At 45.4% G+C, this 23211-nt stretch overlaps 1 protein-coding gene across 2 annotated transcripts in view; it reads left to right on the forward strand.

Annotated features, from left to right (window-relative positions):
* OSBPL10 (oxysterol binding protein-like 10) overlaps positions 1-23211 on the forward strand; it is a 324861-nt gene that overhangs the window by 279174 nt on the left and 22476 nt on the right. For both annotated transcript variants that reach the window (XM_006890625.1, XM_006890626.1), the window contains one exon: positions 15687-15836. In XM_006890625.1, the coding sequence (XP_006890687.1) occupies positions 15687-15836 (150 nt within the window). The remainder of the gene's footprint in view (positions 1-15686; positions 15837-23211) is intronic.

Below are 23211 nucleotides of genomic sequence, written 5' to 3' on the forward strand. Positions count from 1 at the left end.
AGACACAGATTCCTGAGCCCTGCCCCTGGGTTCTGAGTCAGCTGAGCTGGGGTGGAGCCCTGGCTGCTGTCCTTCTGTTAAATTCCCAGTGATGCTGAGGTGCTGGGCCGGGCCCTGCCAGATTTAGAGCTCTTTCCTGCTCCACTGTAGACTTGCTGTGTGCATCTTTTTCCGCCCCTGCGTTGGATTGATGCCCACAACTGTGCTATTTTATGGACAAAGCAACAGTGTAGCAGTTAGTGGCATCCAGTCTAGTCACTCTGTAAGAACGACTCCACACTACCTGTGAGTTTAGGGTCTCATTGTGTTTGCTTTATGAATCAAGGCTTTTTACCATCTGCAGAACCAGAAGAAATCCATCACCCAGCATAAAGCATAAATCAATAATCATTTTAAACTACAGCTCTAGAAAGCTAGAATTCTATTTTTGAAGTGCAGCATTGGTGATTGTAGAAGCAAATTGTACGTAGTGAAATCATATATTTAAGGTTTTAGGCACAGAGTAATTTTCTAACCCTTGGTTAGATAGGTTATCCCTTCATCACTCTGCTTCTGCAGCAGAGATGTCAGTCATACGGTTTTCATGTATTTCCATAGGAAGTTCAGAGTTTTCCAATGATCCCTTTTCACTGGGCTTTAGGACCTTAAGATTGCAGGCCTGGCAGCGGCCTGAGTAAAGAAGCTGTCAGGTGGGCCTGCGGGGAGGGATGCCTGACTTCTGTCTGGTCCTCAGAGATGGCACTGCATGGCTGCTACTGCTGAGAAACACAAGAGGATGGTAGGAATTACAAATGAACCCAGAAGGCATTAGAAAACTGTCCTCTAGGATTCTCCGCAGTGAGGCGGGAGACACTGATTGGGAAGTTCTCACAGTAATCAGGAGAGACGGGATGATGGCGTGTGCCGGGTGGCGCGGGCTGTGAGAAGTGGTCCACTGCTGGATATAATCTGTGTGATTTACTGATGGATAAATTGTGGAGTGGGGTGTGAGCAGGAGATGGAAGCAGGGAGTCAGGACGATTGCACTTGGTGACTAGATGAATGACATTCTGACGATGGGAAGGGTCACATTGTTAAGTGCGGATCAGGATGCAGATTTTGGGTTTGATAAGTGATGAATTTTTTTTCCATATAATTGGTTGTTTTAAAGGGTCAATACAAAGACATTATGAACAATTTGTATGCAACGCTTTATCTACAAAATCTCTAAATAAATAGTTATGTAGTTATGATTCTTTTCTAAATTGTAGTGACTTTTCAGCTTTGAGTTTGTAGGCTGATATTTAAGAGGTAATTTATTACCACCTCACATGAGGTGGATTGATTCGGTGACTGGGATAATTGGAATGGGAGTGTCAGAGACAGTGCGATTGGCACAGGACAGAGCGGAGTTTAGGGCTGTTGTACATAGGGTCGCTATGAGTCACAAGCGACTCGACGGCACACAACAACAACAACAACAACAACAACAACAACAACAACAACAACAACAATTTATTACCATGTTCCTCAGTTGAGAGCAAGCCTAATGTCCTAATTCACAGGTTATTACCACACACCCTGTGTATCAGGTGCTGTTCTGCTGGTTCTGCTTCTGACTCACAGCACAGCAGGATGGACCCCCTCCTGGTCCTGCTCCATCCTCAAAGTCAAGGCCATTCACACACATGCTGCTCACTCACATTTTTAACCTTTCACAGCACAAAGCAAAGCTAGTAAGAAATAGGGACTCCTTAGCCAAAGACGTTTGAAAAGCACAGTGTTGTCGTAAGGAAACCCATGATGAAGGAGGGTTTTCCTTTAAGAAACCACACAGCTGGACAACATAGAAATAAACCAGCCTCGGAAAAGAGTTAAATTAATTGCCCAGTCACATCAGTGCACCATTGTGACTCCAGTTTGCATTAAATATGCTGTTAATTGGTTGCCAGTGATTAGCTGTTGGTGTTAGCCATCTCTGACTGGACACCCTCCCTGGACCCATCCTCTGAGCTGACAAAGACACTGGCCACAGCCAAGCAGATGACCCTAGGCTGCATTCCCCACCCTTCACTGCCCCCTGGACAGGAAGAGGTGCTGTGGGGGGGGCCAGCTCGCATCTTGGGGCTACAGCCACCTCTCAAATGAGCAGAGATTCTGCCATGACTGGGCTCCCCAGCGTCAAGCTTCCGCTGGGCTGGCAGGCTTACTCCTCCAGCGTCTTGACTGCACTCCCCACAGCTATGGCAAGAGTATCAGCCAGGTGCTTCGTTCACCTGGATCCCTCTTTTTTTCGCTCTCATTTCTTATTTCCAATTCCTTTTTTCAAGTTTTGGTTGCATGCTGGTTGTTCAGTTTGTCCTGTGGTTCCCTTCACTGCCTACCGAATATTCCCACTGTATCTCTCTCTTCTAGTTTTATTCCTTACCAGTTTTTCCTCTCTCTCTTCCTCCCTTTCTTTTCCCTCTTCATTGCTTTTCTGATTGTCCTTCTTTTTCTCACTTCCAGTGTGTTTTTCCTATTTTCTGTCTAATCTTGTATTTGTTCTTTGAGTGTTTTCTGTCATTAGCTTTTGTTTCCTTTTTCTTTATCTCATCTGACATACCATCTGCACACACCTCCTACAGCTCCATCAATCAAGCAACGCTAAGCAAAGACCAGCTCCTCCTGCACCAAAACAGCCCTGTCTGCCCTCAACTCCTCACACAAACCGCGCATGGAGACCCACACACCCCACATACACCACCATCTCCTTTCATACCCATGAGGAGACAAGAGGGGAACATTAAGAACTACCAAACTGGCTCTCACATGAGTCAGTCAGATCTGTCAAACAAAATAATACAAAAGCAACACCATCACACTGATGCAGAGGCAAGTGGTAACTTTAAGCCAATTAGAAAAACAGGACAAAATGGGACAAGAAAATGCCTAAAAACAAATGCAGGAAATATTTCAGAATGATTGTTACATGTCTACAGTAGATTGAGAAAAAGTTCAAGAAAACCACAGACAAAATTCAGGGACACACAGACAAAAGTCTAGAAGAACTTAGTAAATACACATAAGATCAGACAAGTAAATGAATGGAAAATTAAAAGCAATACAATAGCAAATTGCAATTGAAAACATTGCAATGGAAATTTTAGAAGTAGATAATTCATTGGAAAGACTCAAGAGTAAAATTGAAGACACAGAGCCCAGACTTAGTGAAACTGAGACAAATCCTTCAAGGGTAAATGTTAAAGGAACCATCAGGAAGAAAGGGAAGACAGCCAAAAAGCTCTCAGAATTCTGTAGAACAACATCAAGAGGAATAACTTACTTGTGATTGGAATTCCAGAATAGAAAGGAACAATTAACAAACACAAAAAGGCACAGAGAAAATGGCTGATGATTTGCTGGAAAAAAATTTCCCACATCAGTAGATCATCAAAAGAAAAACACAAAAATATAATAAAATTTTCTGACATAAAGACAAATCTGAACACTCAGGAAAGAGTTAACTAAAAGGATGATGAGGTAAGATTAAGCTCTGACTTCAGCAGAAACCATGCAGGAAAGAAGGCACCAGGATGGCATATGTAATATTCTCAGAAGAGGGGTGGGGCAATCTGCTAAGAATTCTATACCCAACAAAATTATCCCTCAAGTATGACATTTTAGAATTCTTGTTATTGTCATAGTGTCGTTTTAGAATTATTTCCAGATAAACAGAAACTGAGGGAATTTTGGAAACTAGGCAGACCTAGTTTACTAAATACTAAAGAAAAGAAATACTGAAGGAATTTCTTTGGAACCCTGAGCTAAGAAGGACAGACCACAAACTACAGTTAACATACATGATGGTGTCCTTCAGAAACAGACCCAGACACAGAAATATAGAAAGTTTAATAAATATCTCAATTCCAAAGCCTCCTTAACTTTTGAGTCAAAGTGGACTCATAGCTGACCTTGGAGTAGGTTTTAAGAGGCTGTAAATCACTTGGGGAAATTGCCTGTCTTCCTCTCTCAGAGTTACTAGTGGATTTGAACCACCAAAGAAACATGGAGAAAAGAAACAGGTAACAGTGCATAAATGAAGAAAAAATGCAGTACAAAGAGAGTAGGAATAAGAAGTGTAAATTATAGACCTTTTTGTTTTGTTTTTTAAAGTATATTTTGAATTTTTATTTTATTTTTGTTATTTTTTGTGTGTGTGTGTAGCCTCAAATCGGATCTGACTGGTACAGGAGGTTATCCTTCCTTCTCCAGCAGAGCATCTGGTGGATTCGGACCACATGCCTCTGGGATTGCAGTGCAGCTTCTTGCCACTAGGCCACCAGAGCTCCCTTATAATTATAGAACTTTTAAATGCAGAGGCAGGCAAGGCGATTTCTAGATAAAGTGAACTGGTTTAGACTTGAGATTAAGATAATAATTTACAGGGTAACCCATGTTGTTTTTGTTAACTCTAAAAATTTTTATTAAATGTCAAAAATTAAATAGAAAACTAAATAGAAAAATTAAATAGAAAATTAAATAGATATAGACTCAGTAAACACTTGAACAGCAGCAATGAAGGATAAGGTAAGAAAAGCCAAAAAAAGACAATGAATTCAGTACAGAGAGGCCAATGGGTCAATGCAATCCCCAGCTCCTCAGAAGGAGTACAGCAGGGCGATGCTGCCGTTTGTCTTGGCTATGAAAGCAAACCTGTCGATAATGACACTCGGTGTGAGAGGAGTAAAATGCACCAGTCAAGAGAGAAAGGATTAGCGGATTGGATGTGCAAACACGGCCTGCCAGTATGCTGTCTTCTAGAGGCACACCCTAGACGCAAGGACAAAGGTAGACCAAACATCAAAGCGCAGAGGCAGCTGAACTAAAGCTGTAAATGCAGACATCACCATACATTGTGCTTCCAGACAGTGGGATTAGATGGAATCAGTGAGGGGGTGAGTGTAGACATAAAATCAGAGCAACAGGTAGTCTGTTCGCACCTCAATTTCTACAACAGCCAGCAACCCTTCTCTGTTCTTTCCTGCCTGTTCTTCTGGTGGGAATCTTCCTACAGGTGCTTGGTCCAAGAGCCACTCTTGGAGACTCAGCCTAAAGCCTCTCTCCTCCCAACAGGCTTCTCTCCTCATGCCGGCTGGCCGTTACCCTCTTTCTGGACTGTTGAGAGTTTGGGAGGTTTTTTTGTTGAATTTTCTTTTTAACATCATTTGTCCTTATGTTTATTTACTTTTTACCTGCAGTTTTATTGAGATATAATTCACGTACCCTATAATGGATCCGTTTAAAGGGTCTCTACATTCAGTGGCTTTTAGTATATTCACCTCAGAAAGGAACCTCATGGCCTTTCAGGCTAAGTGCTTGGATGAGCCTCCTTCACTTCTAGCCCTCAATAACCACCACACTGTCCTGCATAGGTGATCATTTGTGACTGTGTCCTTGTGTCCACGCACATCCAACCTTCCTCTGTTTTTGAAATATATCCCTTAAAACAAATGTTTATTAAGCACCTATTATAAACTAACATTCGTCTTGGGATTGCAGATATGGAAACATAAATAGGCCCTGTGTCATCAAGAACTAATTAATAGGATAGGATAACAACAGAGTAGCCACCAACTTCCTCTTCTTGGACTTTTGGCTTATATTAATGATTTATCAGATTCCTCAGCCAGGCATTGAGAAGTTGCGCTGCAGTCACAGAGGCATGTGGTTGGAATCCACTGGCTGCCCTGCTCTGCTGGACCAGGTCTGGCTAATCTCTTTGGGCCGAAGAACATGCATTATTTGGGCATGGCTATTGGAGGACCTAGCTTGAGATGACCTTGTGAGAAGCCACGTTTAGATAGTTGTTGCCATGTGCCATTGAGTCAGAACCGATCCATAGTGACCCACCATTGAGTTTTCAGAGACAGTAAATGCAAAGGAGGAAAGTGCTCATTTTTGTCCCACAGAACAGCTGGAGGATTCGATTCAAGTGCCTTTGTGGTGTCGGTGCACCTCCTTACCGCTGAGCCACCAGAGCTCCCTAAATACCAAATGTTGTTGTTGTGTACCGTCGAGCTGGAGCTGGCCCATAGCTGACTCTTAAGAGGATTTCCAGAGGCACTTAATTGCAAGAGAGGAGATTGCCCATCTTTCTCCCACAGAGTGGCTTGTAACCTCGAACTGCTTGCCTTTGGGATTGCAGCATAGATGTTTATCACTAGATCACGTTGTTGTTGTTGTCGTTATGTGCCATCAGGTCGTTTGCAACTCATAGAGACCCTATGTACAAGAGCCCTAAACTCCGTTCTATCCTGTGCCAACCTCTCACTAGGTCACCAGAGCTCCCTAAATATCTAATAGGCATATACAAAGTGTCTAAGTGTCCCCTGGTTAGAATATAAGCATGTGTACCCATGTGTTTGAAGTCTGATGGATAATGAGTTCTAATTTAACAGTTGAGCTCAAGGGCTTGGAGCAAGCTGTAGCTTATGTACTCTTTCTCAACCAGATGACCAAGCCAGTTGAATGTTGTTAAGTGCTTTTGAGTCACTTGCGACTCATAGCCACCCGATGTACAACAGCACTGTCCTGAGTCTTCCCCGTCCTGAGCCAGTCTCACTGACTCCAACACATCTACGCCCATTGCCCTCATTCCTGTATGAATCCATCTCATCTGGGGTCTTCCTCTCCTAGAAGACTAAGGAAAGACATTTGACTCTGTGAATCACAATAAATTGTGATTAAACTTGAGAATGGGAATCCCAGAACACTTGATTGTGCTTATGTGAAAACTATACTTGGACCAAAAAGCAATCCTGAGGACAGAGCAGGGAAACACTGCATGGTTCAAAATCAGAAAAGGAGTGCATCAGGGATGTGTCTTGTCTCTGTATCTTTCCAGTCTATATGCAGAACAGATCACTTGAGAAGCTAGGCTTTATGAGGAGGAATGTGGCATCAGGATAGGAGGAAGACTCATCAACAACCTACATTATGCAGATGACACTCTGAGTCAGTTCCGATCCACCTGCAGTCAAACTCAGGACCCTCCTCCTCAGCCTCTGATGCTCCAGTGTCACCTGAAGCTGTGGGCATTGTCATCCCTGTTCTGTGGCCTCTTTCTTTGCTTTACAATCTCAGTCTGAAGGAGCGTTCTGCACATGCAGAAATGTCGTCTCCTGCCACCCAGAATCGGGGCCGTGGTAACCTGGGCCCCACGCCTGCGTCCCACAGCTGTGCTCTCAGGAAGTTCTGCTAAGGCCTTGCCCCCCATTCTGATTTAGGACTGGATCTGGGTTCTGCATACTAGGCTTCCAGTTTCCGGCCGTGACGCTGTAAAGCACCTGGCGTTTGCTGGGCCCCCTCTCGCCCACTTCGTCTTCTCTTTAGCCTTTCTTCCTGGCAGCAGGCGGATGCGGAGAGGACTGAGAAGCGTGATTGCGGCCCCTGGTCCCTGCATGTGGGCCACCGGAGTTCTTGCTGGCTTGCTACAAAGTGCACAGCTGCAGAATTCTTGCATGCCGCCCTGGAGTTGCTTCCTCCTCCTTTAAGAATGATCCGGCTGCGACTTCTTCGCCTGACGTGGCAGTGAATGAAAAGGGCTGGTGCTGCGCTATTCCATGCGAGGGCCCGTTCTCTGCTTTTGAGGAGCACCCGTCATGCCGTCTCGGCCTGACTGCTCCCCACTGTCTTGGCTGATGCTTAGTCTCCTCCTCTGCCTTCCAGGGTGTGTTTCACTTAAAATGACCCTTTCTGCAGGTCGGCCCCTTTGCTCAGGAAGAGCACCTGTCCTTCCAGTCCATGAGAGTCAAGTGTGGCAAATGTGTGTGTATGTGTGGTTAGAGCCAGGCCCACAGCCACTGGGAGGCGGCAGCAGGATTGTGATGTCAGTGGCACCCGGCCCAGCCTCTCCAAGATGGCAGCTGGGACCAGCCAGCACAGAGGACATGTGTGGACTTGGATCTCTCCAGGATAAGAGCCAGCTTCCTCACTGGGCTTTCCCGACGTGTCCTCGTGATTCCTACCTCCGAATGGCAGAATAAGATCGCCAGCCCTGCCGTGTGGCCTTGAGGATGTGCTTGGTCATCTGCTTTGGGGAGTGACTCTGCCGAGAGGGCCACTGCATATGCAGGAGTTTTCAGCAGGACCGAGGGGCGTCAGCTGTCCGAGGCACCGTCCCACGACGTGCAGCCATGATGCCCAGCTCTCGGGCATGACTTTTGACCAGAGGGGAGCGGTCATCCATTTGTCCGAGGGACCCTCCACTCAGCGAATGGCCAGCATTGGAGGATTTAAAGAGACACACAAGAGAGCCCCGTCCAGCGGAGAATGCCCACACGTGCGGAATGTGGGAAGGACAGTAGGTCATCACTGGCAGCCACTGCGTGTTCATATGACAAACCTTGATGTTTGTGTGTATCCTGGAGGGGGGGGCAAGAACCTTCTAAATGGTAGTGAATGCCGTGTGCTCTGTGTTGGTTGTCATGTGGGGGGAGTTTCCTGTTGGGGGATGAGGGACAGAGAGGCCAAGTGAAACTTAATGGACTGCTGGGCATCTTTGCAGCCTTTAGCCTCTGCCGGCTTTCCCAGAGTTGGACTGGAGCTTCCAGTGCGGGTACATGAATGCTCAGGACCTTGGGCTGTCACATCGGGGTTCTTAGGATGTTAAATGTTATTAATGTGAAAATAGGAGGATTAAGTGATGGTTGTGATAATTCTGTTAACTGTAAAAAAATACTGAAATGACTAGAGATAAAAAAAAAAAAGTGAAGTCTGTGGTTTTATGGATTCTGTCATGTCATCAAGAACAATGGCGTCGTTATCATCAGAACCTAAGTAAAAGCTGTTCACTGGTTGGTCCCTGAGCACGTGCTCTTCTTAGAGGGGTAGATCATTGTACTTTGCCAGCATCCACTGTGTCCCGTTACTAATTCCTCCTCGGTCTTCCTCTTACCTTCTTTCCTCATATCTCTAGGCCCCTAGCATCTGTCCAGGTCTTAACCACACACTTAGTTTTTCTAGAACCTCTCATTAACTGGCAAACCAGCATCGGCCGCCCCATGTCCGTTAGTGAGTGCTGCTAGCACGTGTTCTGTGTCATATGGAACTGAGAAGCGTTCCCTTAGACAGGGCATCATCACTGGTCCCCGCTTTGCGCTACTGTTTGGCATCTCGACATTTTCCTCGCTGGGGGATATCTGGTGTTCAGGGTCTTCTCTCCTGCCCCTGCCTTTCTCTGTGACTCTTAGCTTGCCAACGTAAATGATTTCCTGATTTCTCCCATAAAGAAGACAATACCCAGACTGTGTTCAGTCTTCTCATTCCTGCCAAGGTTCCTTGGTATGGCTCGCTTCACCCCATTGCCTCCTTGCCAAGGTAACAGTTTGCAGGGAATTTCGCCAGGCTTTAAAAATGATTGAACTGCAATATGCTTACTGCTGGAGGGGAATTCGATGCTCACTCTCCAGCCAGCCTCATTTTCTGTGCTTGGTCACGTGGATTCTCAGATCACTAGCGCAGTAGGTTTTCTTTGCCTGTGAGGGCCTGCTTGCCAATGTCTAAGAACACCAAGGCTGTTTGCTCAGACGGCTGAAGGAGCTTATCTTCACCTTTGTGTGAGTGGATCTCTTACTCATGGTTGTGACTTCCAGGCTCTGAAGGGGACAGGAGAACCTGCCCAGTGACAAAACGTGCCCCAGAAACTTGGTCAGTGGAACCCTGCAGGCCTTACTGAAATGCCTTAACTCTAACCCTTGGGGCTTTAGGCCTTTAAGTTAACACATGTGATTGTCAGAGATTTACAAATAAAGGGGTATTGGTCAAACTACCTGTCTTAGTCACAGTCATTCGAGGGCCAGGCCTTTGTTAAGTAAGGAGGGATAAATGTGAAGGGTTTGAGGGGAGATGTTCTCTGACAAAGGGGGGGAAAAAAGTATGATGATGTTGTTGTTGTTGTTATTAAGTGCCACCAAGTCATAGGCGACTCATAGTGACTCTATGAATGAAAGACCTGAACACTTGTACAACTTTCATCGTTTCTCCAAGTTCATAGGGTTTCTGGAGATAAGCTGTTTCAGAAATGGATGCCACTCCTGCTTCCAAGCTTGTTTTAATCGGAGAGCTCCACCAAACACTGTCCACCATGGGTGACCATTATCACATTTGACACATCGATGTCACAGTGTTCAGCATCACAGCAACCATGAGTTACCTCTGCACAACAAATGGACAGACTAGGGCTATGCCACTTAGAAGAATGTTTGACCAAAAGCCATTAAAACCAGGCCTGAGGGCTGCAGATTAAAATCACCCGCCTTTGGCTTGGTAGGCATCACTTTCTATCCACTAGGTTTTTTTTAAAAAAAGTCTGTAATTTTGAAAAAGGAAGTCAACTTTTACATGTGGAATGAGACGAGAATAAACTGAGTGGACAAAACTGAGTGGACTCATGATAAATGTTTCATAGTTTTTACTGCAATGGGCCCAAACTGTAGTTGTTATATATGTGAATATGTTGTTATATATGTGAGTATGTTGTTATATATGTATGTTGTTATATATTAGTCTTAGTTGTTATATATGTGAATAAGATAAAATGAAAAAGATTGAGATTTCAGTCTTGCTTGAAATTTGCATTTGTACTGAAGAATTTAGATTTTAAAAAGACGCTCTTCACCTAGTTGAATGCTTTTCTTACTCTGCTGCCCCATTAGGAAGGCTATGGAGCCCTTGTCACGTGTCTAACACAAACCATCGCTGTTTCCTTTCTGGCTTTGACCTTCAGATATGGTCCAGGAAAGGCTGCTTCACACTTGTTAATGAGAGAGCTGTGGTTCCGAGTTAGACACCTGCATAAGTTGTGACTGCATTGGGTTATGGTACTGTCTACTCTTAAGAACTTACCTCTCTCCTCTTTTTTTTTTCTACTTTTGCTTTTTTTCCTCTCAATTTTTTTTATTTACTTTTTTATTAATTTAAATGAACATTTATAGAGACTTTGGATTTCCATTCATTCATTGTTGCATTTTTCTCCCTGCCCACCCACCCACCCATACACTTCTCTCTTCCCTTTGAGAAGTAAAAGAAAAATTCTTTAATTATTACATAATACCCCCCCTTCTATACCGTTTCAAACTCTTTGGTCTTTGAGGGGCAGGATCTTTTAAAATTCCAAGAGAAGATATGGACCTTCTCAGAACAATAACCAACCATTTATTTTTTGCATAAAATGTCGTGTATCTTGAGCTCATGTTGGCCTGCTAATAGTCATATATTGTCAGCTGTTGGAACCCACCAGTCACTCCATGGGAAAATGATGAAGCCGTCTGCTCATGTTACGACATACAGCCTTGGTAATGCAATGGAGAGTGACCAGGTGTCAGAATTGAGTCAGTGGCGGTAGGTTGGGTTAGAGTTATTTGAAGAACTGGCCATGGAGCCCAGGTCAGGAGGCTTTGCTCAGCGCCACAGGTCACGGCTGAGCCACTGTGGAGGTTTCTAAAGCCCCAACTTTCACTTACCTGTTCCTCATTTAATGACAGGCCTGAGTCATTGGGTTTTGTAGCACCAGTCCCCTGAGGCGCATGTGGTAAAAATACTGAGTCATAATTTTTATTTCTATTACAAATCTCATTTTCCCAAAGCCTGCTTCTCTCTGAAACGGAGTCTAATTGCATTTTATCTTTGAGTTTGTGCCCATTTTTGTGGTTGGGCTGGCTCATTTGCAGAGATTTCAGGGCGGGGGTCGGGGGAAATGGGAGATCTGGAGATTTTTATTGCTTAAGTCTTTCTTATGAAACCATTTCTCATTTTCCATTTTCTTTTGAGATGGAGATACACTGTTCGGCTCCCTTTGGTCACCTCGAAGCAGTTGCTGTTGTTTTACAAGTGGCATCCCTGTGAGATGAAGAGGATGGCTTGGCTAGGAATGGGTGGGAGTCTAGGGGGATACCCAGGAAAGGAGCAGGGATTTAGGGGGAAAGTGAGAGTGCAGTGTACTGCTTATGGGCCTTGTTAGGGAAAGTACCACTTGGGTCCAGCCATAATTATTTATTATGAAGGAGAATCGATGCCTTTGATCTGTGGTGTTGGAGAAGAGTATTGAATATACCGTGGACTGCTAAGAGAACGAACAGGTTTGTTCAGGAGAGGGTGAAGCCAGGCTGCTCCTTGGAGGCAAGGATTCTGACGCTTTGTCTGACATACTTTGGACATGTTGCAAGGAGGGACCAGTCCTTGGAGAGGAATATCATGCTTGGGAGGGTGGACAGCGCAGGAGAGGAAGACCCTCTGTGAGGTGGATTGATTCAGTGACTGGGGTAATGGGGTATGTGTGTCGGAGACAGTGAGGCTGGCACAGGATAGAGCAGGGTTTAGGGCTGTTGTACACAGCGTCGCTATGAGTCGCAGATGACTCATTGGCACACAACAACAACAACAAACAAGATTTGTTCTTAGAGCAGCAGCAGCAGCCTTTGGCCTGAGATAAGAACAAGGGTCTTTAACCTTTGAAACATGCTCGTAGTTTAGTTCTTCAAATGCTTGATTCCTTGTGATGCCTTCTAAAGGTGAGCTCTAGGTGGACAGTTCTGCATTTTTATCACTGATTGATCCCTTTCTGACTTAACCTTTGGAATCCCCCCACCTTTCTGTCAATGGCCGAGCTCCCCTGTGGGCCTTGGAAGGGTCTTCCACGATGCTCAGTCATGAACATGATGACGGCAGCTAGTTGTTTAATTGTTTTTCTTACGCTGATAGGCGTCCATCATTTACTTGAGATTGGGTGTGAGGAGCACTGTATCCACCGCCTAGTGTAAGAGCCAGGGCAGATTCCCAGCAGCTGTGAGAGGCGGGACATCAGTCAGACTGGGTCCCGGTTGGCACCAGGTAGATACTGCCCAGGCTCCCTCCTGGGACCCCTCTTCCCTTGGCAGGATTTCCGGGCCTGGGAACCCTAACCTCGAGAGAGCCAGCTTGCAGGCCTCATGCACCAGCCTCGGTTCCTTCTGCTGGAGCCAGTATTGTTGGGAGGCTTTGTGAAAATGGAGGGAAATTATGCAGAAGCTTGAAAACTGAGGAAATACACTGCAGAAGCATGTGTGTATTTGTGGAAAGATCTTGCAGACGACTTTCTGGTCGCTGGAGGTCAGGTCTCAAAAACTCGGAAACTCGAGTCTGGGTTTCACTGTGTAGTTATGCGTGGTCCAGGCAGGCGCTGAGTGGGGAAGATAGGTTTTTTTTTCCTCACACGGGCTTGTGGGCATACAGAAAATGACCTCGTCGGAAGAAAGAATCATTGTTCGCCTCATAAAGCTTACGGCAGCTTCACTGGAGCTATTGATTTGTTTAGTTGGCAGTTGGCACTTTGTGAGAGGAGCTCATTTCAAGTGGTAATAATTGAGCTCAAAATTCACCTACTGTCCTTTTCAGAGCGTTGGCACCCCAACCAGGGTGGGTGCCCCTTAGAAGCAAAGATGGTGACGTTGGTCTTTCATACTTTGGGCATGTTGTCTGGGGGTGTCAGTCCTTAGAAAAAGACACCAGGCTGGGAAAAGTTAGGTCAGAGGAAAGGAGGGAAACCCTTACTGACGATGACTGCCAACAGTAGGTGAGCTTATTATGAGAAGAGATTATAATAATAGAGATGGTGTGGCGGGCGCCGGACTGGGCCTGGCTTCAGTGGGTTGTCCGTAGGGTCGCTGTGTGTTAGAGTCCTCTTGGGAGCTCCCAGATACAGCCCTGTGTTAGGCATGGGCTGTCATGGGAGATGTTGGAACTTGCCTCCCAGAGCAGAGTGACCTGCTCTGCCCTCTCCTCCCACAGACCCGACACAGACCACCACTCACTGGGATTTCCGCAAAAGGAGAGCAACTGCACCTTCTCATGGGCAGAGACTCATCGTTGAGAAATCTGTGTGACAGTGTTTTGACCTTTTAATTTTTTTTTTCTCTCTTTAACACAAAAATGTATTCTCCTACTATTTCAGAGGCTAGGAATCCCAATTCCAGGTGCCCGCTCTAGTGGAAAGCCTTGTCTTTCTGTCTCTTGGAGAGGAAAGCCCGTGTTTCTGATTCCATCTGTGGGCCTGTTGTTCCCTGGAGGCCTCCATGGATCTTAGAGCTTCATCTCTCAGGGACCAGGGTCCAGAAGGATGCACGCCACTCCTGGGGGATATCTCTTGGTTTCACTACTGAGGATCTATGCTACGTGTCCCATTACTTCCTCCCCCCAAACACCTCATATTTCCTCTTTTTGTCTCTAATGAGATCTTTCATTGCTGTTGAGTAGGAACAAGTTCATCAGTCACCCTTGAGGGTTCTGAGGCTGTGAATTGCAAGAGAAAAGAGTGTTTGTCTTTCTCCAAAGAGCTGCTGGTGAGAGAAAAGATATTAAAAATTACTCATCCTAGGAGAGACTCCTTTACCTCTGATTAAGGACATAATGAGGTTAAGTGGTGTTGTATTTCACCTTTAATCTTCCTTAGGGGCAGTGCAGGAGAGGAAGACCTTGGATGAGATGGATTGACATGATAACTGGGACAATGGGATTAGGTGTGTCAAAGTCAGTGAGAGTGGCTCAGGGCAGCAGGGTTCAGAGCTGTTGTACATAGTGTCACTATTAGTCTCAGACAACTCGACGGACATAAAAACAACAACAACAACAACAACAATCTTCCTTTAACTGCTTGGTGTGGCAGATTGTGGGGGAATCATTGCATAGCTTTCATGTTAGATCATATACATACATTTTGGGGGACACAGTTCAATTCGTGACCTTTCATCCTTTGGCTTCCCAAATTCATGTCCTTGTCACATGCAGATCACTTTCACCCCATCATGTCATCACAAAATATTAAATCAATTTCAAGTTCAAATTTTTTCTTGGTGCAAAATTTTTCTTCTGATTCTAGGATGCAAGTTACCTGCTTCCCGTGTGCAATGGTAACACAGGTATAAAACAGATATTTCAATATATTTACATCCAAAAAAAATCAGGTTTTGTTGGCTGGCAGGAATCCTGGCATTATAAGAAAAGACCAGACTTTTTGCTTAAATTTTCATTTATTTTTCCCCTCAATGCACACTTTCCTACACTTGTGTCATTATATTCACTGATCTGTAGAAATTGTCTCAGTAAATTTTATAAATAAGATAATATTAATTCTTGGGATGTCCAAATTTTGCTCATAAACAAAAATTTTACCCAAAATAGAAAATGCCCTAGACTGTGCAAGTTGATTTACGTAGTTTGGGATTAGGCTAACTTACAGGGGTCTTACCTGTCAGCTTTATGATGAGTAGGAAGCTCTACTCTCTTCTTGATGAGTGGGAAGTGGTAAGGAGATGCGCGGCAATCCCAAAGGCATGTGGTTCGAATCCACCAGCTGCTCTGCAGGAGAAGGATGGGCAGTCTCCTCCTGTGTGATTTACCACCTCTGAAAACTCATGGGTCAGTTCTGTCTCAGCTCAGTGGTACACATCAACAGCAAGTCATAGCTGAGAAATTGACCACCGGAGACAGTGAGAATAGTGAGAGGGGTGTACGGTGACTACAGAATGGGACCTGTACCCCAGAGAGGCTCATTCCTAACCCCACGGGCACTGGGACAGAGGGAGGTGTCCCTCTGGTTGAATTGGGCTCCTCCTGTCTGTCATGAAGCATGTAGGTTTCTACGTTGTGCCTTTAACTGGACCACATGACAATTTTTGTTGATTTCATTTTAGCCAAACTCAGACCCTGAACTGGTTTTATCCGAAGATGAAAAAAGTGACACTGAAGATAAGGAAGAGACAGAGCTGGGGGTCATGGAGGAGCATCGCAGTATAATTCTTCATCTCATTTCACAACTCAAACTTGGAATGGATTTGACCAAGGTAGGTTGGCTTAGCTCATCCAAGTCCATGTGTTTCGGTTTACTCTCTGCTTCCTGGCCACCTCTTCATTGTTCCCCAGTTGGAATTGCTAGAGTGGAGAAGTGGCCAGGTTTGCTCTTAAGCGTGGCTGTAACAGGTACAGCTGCCAAGGACAGTCCTTTGTGAACCTGCTCTTATAATAAGAGTCTCGCCTTTGACCCTCAAGATGAGAAAGCCTTACCGGATTTTTTTTATACCACCCCCACCCTTGCATGTGTTGGAAGTATAATTTAACACATTGAACTATCAGGAGTTCAGGGCCTTGGGAGAGCCACAGAGCGGCCCCGGGCACTGGGTCAGAGGCTGCTCGATGACAACAGAGGGAGGATGAGAGAAAGCTCTGAGCTGATAAAGTTGATGATGGTGTTTTCCTCGCTGTGTTCTAGTGACCTGTCCAAATAGGTCCTGTGTGGCACGTAGGAGCCGAAGGAAAGGATGTAGGTAATGGTAAATAGAGTCTGAAGCCAGTGTGCATGTCTGAAGTCCAGATGTGCCCTGGAGTGTCAGTGGACTGATGGGGCAGTTAATGCACGTCGTACATACTTGCTGCTGACTCATGTCTGCGTCCACTGGGTAAAAACGTGCCTGCTCTCTCTTCCTGGTGCTTGAGCTCAGCCAAGATTCTTCCCAGGAACCTTAATCAAGAGAACTCAGTATTCTAACTACTGGCAGCATGTAAGGACCCATTGTTTATCCTTCCTCCCCTCAAGTCAATACCTTTGGTCTTGAGACAGTAGCTGACCTCCAGCAGGTTTTCAGAGGCAGTGAATGCCAGCTCTCTCAGGGATTTGAACCATGTACCTTTGGGCTGGGAGCTCTACTCCTTGCCAGTATGCTACCTGTGCTCCTTTATATATTATCTTCCTCCTCTCAGGTCAGTAGGTTGATTCTTGAGACAATCAGGAAACACATTTGTTGTATGTAGCCTAAAAATCACATGGTAACTATAGGGGTTGAGGAAAAAGCATGGCTTTTACAGTCCAGCCTAATTAAGCTCTGCATCCATTGTTGTTGACTGTCGTTGAGTCGAATACGAGACTCATAGCGACCCAATGAACCCAAGGCCTGCGGCCTTTCTATAACCATCATCATTTATCAAAATCCGTGGTTTCTGGGGTCGTGTTTTAGGATTGGATGCCACACCTGCTTCCAGTTAGTCACTCAAATCACAATGCTTGGATGAGGGGTATGAGGACCAGAGGCGGTGTGTAACCAGGAGATATGTTGTCGTCCTCCTTACAAAGGCTCAGCTGCGCAGTTTGCTGTGTGGTGTGGTGTGGTGTGGTGTGGTGTGGTAGAAGCGTAACTTCGAGGGAGAGCCTGACTTGTCTGGACACATGGGTCCCGAAGTCCTGGATTCCGCAGGCCAGCCTGGACCACATGGTGCTGGAAATGGGGGGGCGGGGCCCTGCACCACAGCCTCTGGCAGCAGCCTTAAGGAGAACTCGCTTTGCTCGTCTGCAGGGAAGGGTCTGGAATGCAGGATGTGACTGACCTGGAGACCAGAGAATGGAGAGAGGGAAGAGGTGTGGGTGTGAGGTCTCTTTATAGGCAGAGGTGGTGGTGGGCCATTTATCAGAGACGGAGAAGGCGGAAGTTTCCGAGAAGACAGGGAAGCCTTTTCTTTGAAGTGCTTTTATGAGGTTGACTGTGAGAGTGTCTGAAACGCTGGGAGGCTGCAGCGCTTCAAAGCCGATGGTGGGCCCACGCAGAGGAGGCCCCATAAAGAGGGTGTCCTGCCTCGGCCCAGCCGCCCCTCTGCGTCCCTCTCCCCTCTCTGCCCACGACGCTGGGAGCAAGCACGTCTTCCTGAAAGGCTTCCTTGATCTCATTCCAGCCTTGTCTCTGTGTAACCCTCCTTTCTTTTCTGCTGGAGAAAGGAGTTTCAATGTTTAGTTGTTTTAAAGTTCTTCTTTTTTTTTTTTTTAAAAAAAAGTGCGTTTTGCAGGCCGTGTTCAGAGCGTGCACTGAGTCCAGGTGGATATGGTCTGGGTGATGGTATGTCCAAGTGCAATACAGCAGCATCTGAAGTCACGGTGTTTCCAAATTTCACCTCTCAACCACTCAAGCCAAAGGCCTCTCCATGGAGTCCTCACTGACCCATGGCCACGTTGTGTGTCACCGTACAGCTGTGCTCACTTGGGTTTCAGGAGCTGTTTTCTCCAGAAGGTTCCCACCATCCTGAGATGCCTCTGGGTGAACTCAGCTTTCCTGAATACTTGTCGGCCACTGAGTGGTTAACTCTTTGCACCACTTAGGGAGTAAAACCCCCCAAGTTGGTGGGTCCGACGCCATTTAAAAAAACCAACAACAATAGAATATGAAATACCGTACTATTGTACTCAGGGAAAATGTTATTTTAGCTGTGTTTATCTCTCTTTATGGGGTCACATTATAAACTGTATTTTTTTAATAAAATAGAAATAATTTTAATAAACAACACAGTATTTTAACAGACACCATAAGAAGATAAGTGTCTTCCAGATAAACTTTTTTTTTTTTTAAGTTTTAGGAGTAAAATAGGTTTTGGTAGGTATTTTTTTTAAACTGTATTCTTACAAATCATGGATACGAGAACGCTTGTAAAATATTGGGCTGGAATCATGACTGAATGAAGGGATGTGTGTCTGACACTGTGTAGACATGAAGAAACAGCAAACTGCAGAGGAAACCATGGCTCGCAAGCTGAGCTATCAGAGACTCCGTGGTATGACGGTCTTGTTTTCAGATGAAGGCATTGTGTGCTTTTCTAGTTATTGTTTTATCAGGGTGTTTCTGGAGCCACTGCCCATTTCTAAGGAGCAGATACTGTGTTTGTCCAATACCCAGTGACTGGACATTGGACAGAAAGGACTTTTTGCATCTCTCCTTTGCTAACTTTTTTATTTAGTAGAAGCTGATAGTAAAAAACGGAGAGAAGTTCTGACAGGCTGAAACACTTGTGTTCCTTTTATTACTTTATTCTCCCAGGAGTTTTCTTGGCTTTTATGGCTTCCGTCATAAAAAGGTTGATGGAACTCTCTAGCCACTATCTCCTGCCTTCCCCCTGGCTCTTGCTCACGTCATTAACTTAAGCTTGTGCTAAACTGACGGTGGAAGAATTTGACCCGAGTGTCCGCAGATAGGACATTGGTGACCCTAGAAACAACTCACCAGTGAAGCTCTGTTCTCTCTCCATAAAGCTCGCAAGCTGCCCCGTCTGGGAGGACATGGCCAGTTTGGACACATTCACAGACCAGTACCAGCCTGTCTGGGTACCTCAAGCTGCATACTGCTTTTCTATTTTTCTTTCTTTTTTTAAATTTTATTATATTTTTGTGTATGTGTACCATCAAATCAGATCTGACTGGTTCAGGAGGAGATTGCCCCTCCTTCTCCAGCAGAGCATTTGGTGGATTTCAACCATGCACCTCTGGGATTGCAGTGCAGCTTCTTGCCACTAGTCGACCAGAGCTCCCTGATGTCCTTTTTTTAAAAAATGAAATTTTATTTTGTGATTTTTAACTAAAGTTTACAGAGAAGTTTTCTTCATTCATTGTTGCACATTTTACCCCCCCCTTCCCACCTCCCCCAGTTCACTTTTATTTTAAAAAAAGATATTCATTCACTGTTGCACAATTACCTGCCTGCCTCTCCCCCACCCCCAGTACTCTTTGCAGTGATATACCTCTTATGGCCGTTGTCATAATGCCTAATCATATGTTCTTTTCAGACAGTTCTTTCTTTCATCTGTTTCAAGGCAATGGTCATTATATATTCACTCTTATCCTTAATTCCTCCCAGCCCCCCATGTCAGACCTGCTTTGTAACAGTGGTGCGATGCCCATGGAGCACATCATGCCGAGTGAAAAATCTCAGTCACAAATGATGTCCTTTTTCAAAGAATGACCCCTCCTGACAGCTTGCCCAAAATCTGTGAGGTGAAGTTTCACCATCCTTAACCTCCGAGGGGCACCCTCATAGCACACCCTCTCCAAGATCTATTTAGCAGTCCCTGGAATGTTCTTCTCCAACACAATTCAAAGGTAGCATCTTTTCTTCTGTCATCTTCAGTCATTGTTGTTATTGTTATATGCCATCAAGTCACCTGCAACTCATAGCGATACTATGTACAAAAGCCCTAAACCCTGCTTTATGCTGTGCCAATCTCACTCTCTCTGACACACCTACCCCAATTACTTCAGTCACTGAATCAATCCATCTCATAGAGGGTCTTCCCTTCCTGCGCTGTCCCTCCACCCTCCCAAGCATGACGGACTTCTCCAAGGACTGGGCCCTCCTTGCAACATGTCCAAACCTTCAGTCATTAGATATATCTAATCCTTAGTAACTGCAGGACTGAAGTGAGCCCCAGACCCTTGCTGATGGTTTTATAAATTGATCTCAACTTTAGGAGGAAAAAAAATAACTGTCTGCATTGAGAATCACATAAATGTCCACGAAAGCAATTTTTTAAATGAAAAATTGAGTAAATAGGTACAAAAGAATGTAAAATAAGTCCATGATCAGGAATTCTGTGCCATCGAGTCAACTGCAACTCACAGCAGCTCTGTGAACAGCAGCTCTAAGCCGGGCCCGGCCTGCCTCATTGTCTCTGTTTCCACCACGCTGGCCCTGTTGTTATATGGACGTCCGTCTGGTGGAGGGTCTTCCTCTGACCGTCCACCTTCCCCAGCATGATGTCTTTTCCCAAAACCTGACCAGCAAGCATTCTCTGTAAAGGTCCAGATAATAAATACATCAGGTTTCAAGAGTTGCACAGTCTCGGCGGTAGCTAATCAAGTGTGTGAAAGCAGCCCGAATAACATGGAAATCAATAGAGTATCTGTACTCCATGAAAACGTTATTTCTAAAAGCAGATGATGAGCTGGCCCTCGAGTTTCATCTCCTAATTAAACATCTGCATACTCACTGCCGAGTTTGAGGAAAATCCACTGTCGTTATTGGTGTACACTTGCATGACTGGTTGGCTTTCTACCGAGCTGTTCCTTGTTTGCTCCACAAGTCTGTGTCTCATTGGCCGTACTGTTCCTTTTGACTACTTGATACCGTCTTTCTCATTGCCTTTGCGTCAAAACCTCCTCTGGGTTTTCAGAAGCTACACATGGAAGGAGATCGCCTGTCTTTCTCCTGTGGAGCAGCTGGAGGATCTGAACCGCCCGCCTTTGAGTTGACAGAGCAGCCCTCTACCAACTGGGCCACCAGAGCACCTTCTTGATATTATATATAATGATTCATTGAACATCATCTTGGGTGTATAAACTTTTTTCCTCCTTTACCATTGGATTACATTATTTCCTTATTATTTCCAGTGCCAGTTACACTATATAGAGGTTATTATTGCTGTGTAAGGATCCTGCTAAGAGAGGGTATTTTTATTCAAAATGGCAGGGGGCCTAGGGTTGAAAGCAGCCTCACAGGAGGACTTGTCACCATTTCATGTCTGTTCCCCTTTCCTAAAAGCCTTCACCAATATTCTCTTCAAATCTTGCTGTTAATTAGGATCACACAAAATGTACCTATTCCACGATGTTTGCCTTTTAATAGAGGAAAGTAGAGCGGTGACGTGCTTTCTGTGGGACTCTCTACTAGACAGGAAACTTTGGCATGAGGGGCAGAGGCCTCCATGTCTCCTTTGCACTACTGGTTGTTGTTGTGTACTTTCAAGTCAGGACTGACTCATTGCTGACCCTCCAGTGCGTTTTCAGAGGCTGTAAATCTCACAGGAGGAGACTGCCCATCCTTCTCCTACAGAGCAGCTGGTGTGGATTTGAACTGGGTGTCTTTGGGATTGCTGTGCAGCTTCTTACCGCTAGGCCACCAGAGCTCCCTGCACTACTGGTGGGATCTCTGTAATCCTGCTCTGATAAAATTTTTAAACCAAGTGATGACCTCTCTTCAGGCCCAGTGGGGACAGTGAGGAAGCCGGAATGGGCCCAGACTGCTTTTCAGCTCTCCTGGTTATTACCATCTCGGAGCTGGGAACTCTCTCTGGGCCTTTGTTTTTCTCATCTCCAATGCAGAATGGCCATGCCTGCTTCCAGGTAGCTGAGAAGACTGTACAGATAATCAGGCATGTGAAGCCCAGAGCACTGTGTACTGTTTTCATTCTGTTGTTGTTGTTGTTGTTGTTGTGTGCCATAGAGTCAGAATTGCCCCGTAGCTGACCCTCCAGCAGGTTTTCAGAGTCAGTTAGTCGAACAGGAGGAGATTGTCCATCCTTCTCCCGTGGAGGAGATGGTGGCCTCGAACCGCATGCCTTTGTGATTGCAGCACAGCTTTTTGCCATTAGGCCACCATTCTAGACATGGTTTAAGCTTGAGGCCTTAGACTTGTGCTTTGTCGTCTCCCCCTGCCGCTTCTTGGTACGGTTTCTCTGTCTTTTCTCTGAGCATCAGTATCAGTATGCTCCTTGGTTCTTTGGGAATCCCTGGGTGGTTCAAGCTGTGACTGTTTCACTGCTCAAGTGAAGCTTGGTGGGAGACGTGCACCCATAAGCCCCTGGGAAGAACGGCTTGGAGTTCCACTTTGTTGTTGTTAGGTGCCATTGAGTCGACTACACGTCACAGCCACCCTGTGAATGGAAGAGCCTTGCCCCGTCTCACCTCATCCTCACAATCTCCAGCAGGCTCAAGTCCACTGTCAAAGTCACTGTGCCAGTCCATCTCATCGAGGGTCTTCCTGTTTCTGTCATCCTCCACCTTCCCAGCATAATGTCTTTTTTCAAGAACTTGGCTTCTCTACATCCAAAGTGATACAATTTAACTATCTTTGCATCTAAGTAACACCCTGGTTATACTTCCTGTAAGACAGAGTTGTCCTTTTGGCAGTCCATGGGATCTTCAGACCTCCAACATTATAATTCAAAGGCGTCCATTCTTCTTCGGTCTTAATCTTATTCATTGTCCTAATTACAGATGTGTAGGAAGTGATTGAAAATGCCATGGCTTGAATCAGGCACACCTTAGTCCTTCATCTGACTTCATGGCTCCTTAATTTAACGACTGAAAACCCTGTGGGTCACAGCCCAGCTCCGACACTCACATAGGGTCAGAATGAGTTGGCGCTGACACGAATCAGCTGATGGTGGGCATTTTCTTTTTCCAAGTCAACAGTTTAAAGCATAGAGTTGGATGACATTGATGACATTCTCTGTGTCTTGACTGTCATCTCCAAATTTTCTGACTTATTCCAGCACCACTGACAGGAACTCGGTGCTCTGTAAGTGGTCACTCCTCTGCCCCTGCCACCTGCACCCGTGGTAATCACTGAAGAGTTCTGTACTGTTCTGTTCTAGTTTGTCATGTGAGTGAGATTCTACAGTGTTGTCGGTTTG

Source organism: Elephantulus edwardii, unplaced genomic scaffold (genome assembly GCF_000299155.1).
Source record: "Elephantulus edwardii isolate Elephantulus edwardi_28Jun2011 unplaced genomic scaffold, EleEdw1.0 scaffold00091, whole genome shotgun sequence".
In the NCBI taxonomy this organism is placed as follows: Eukaryota; Metazoa; Chordata; class Mammalia; order Macroscelidea; family Macroscelididae; genus Elephantulus; species Elephantulus edwardii.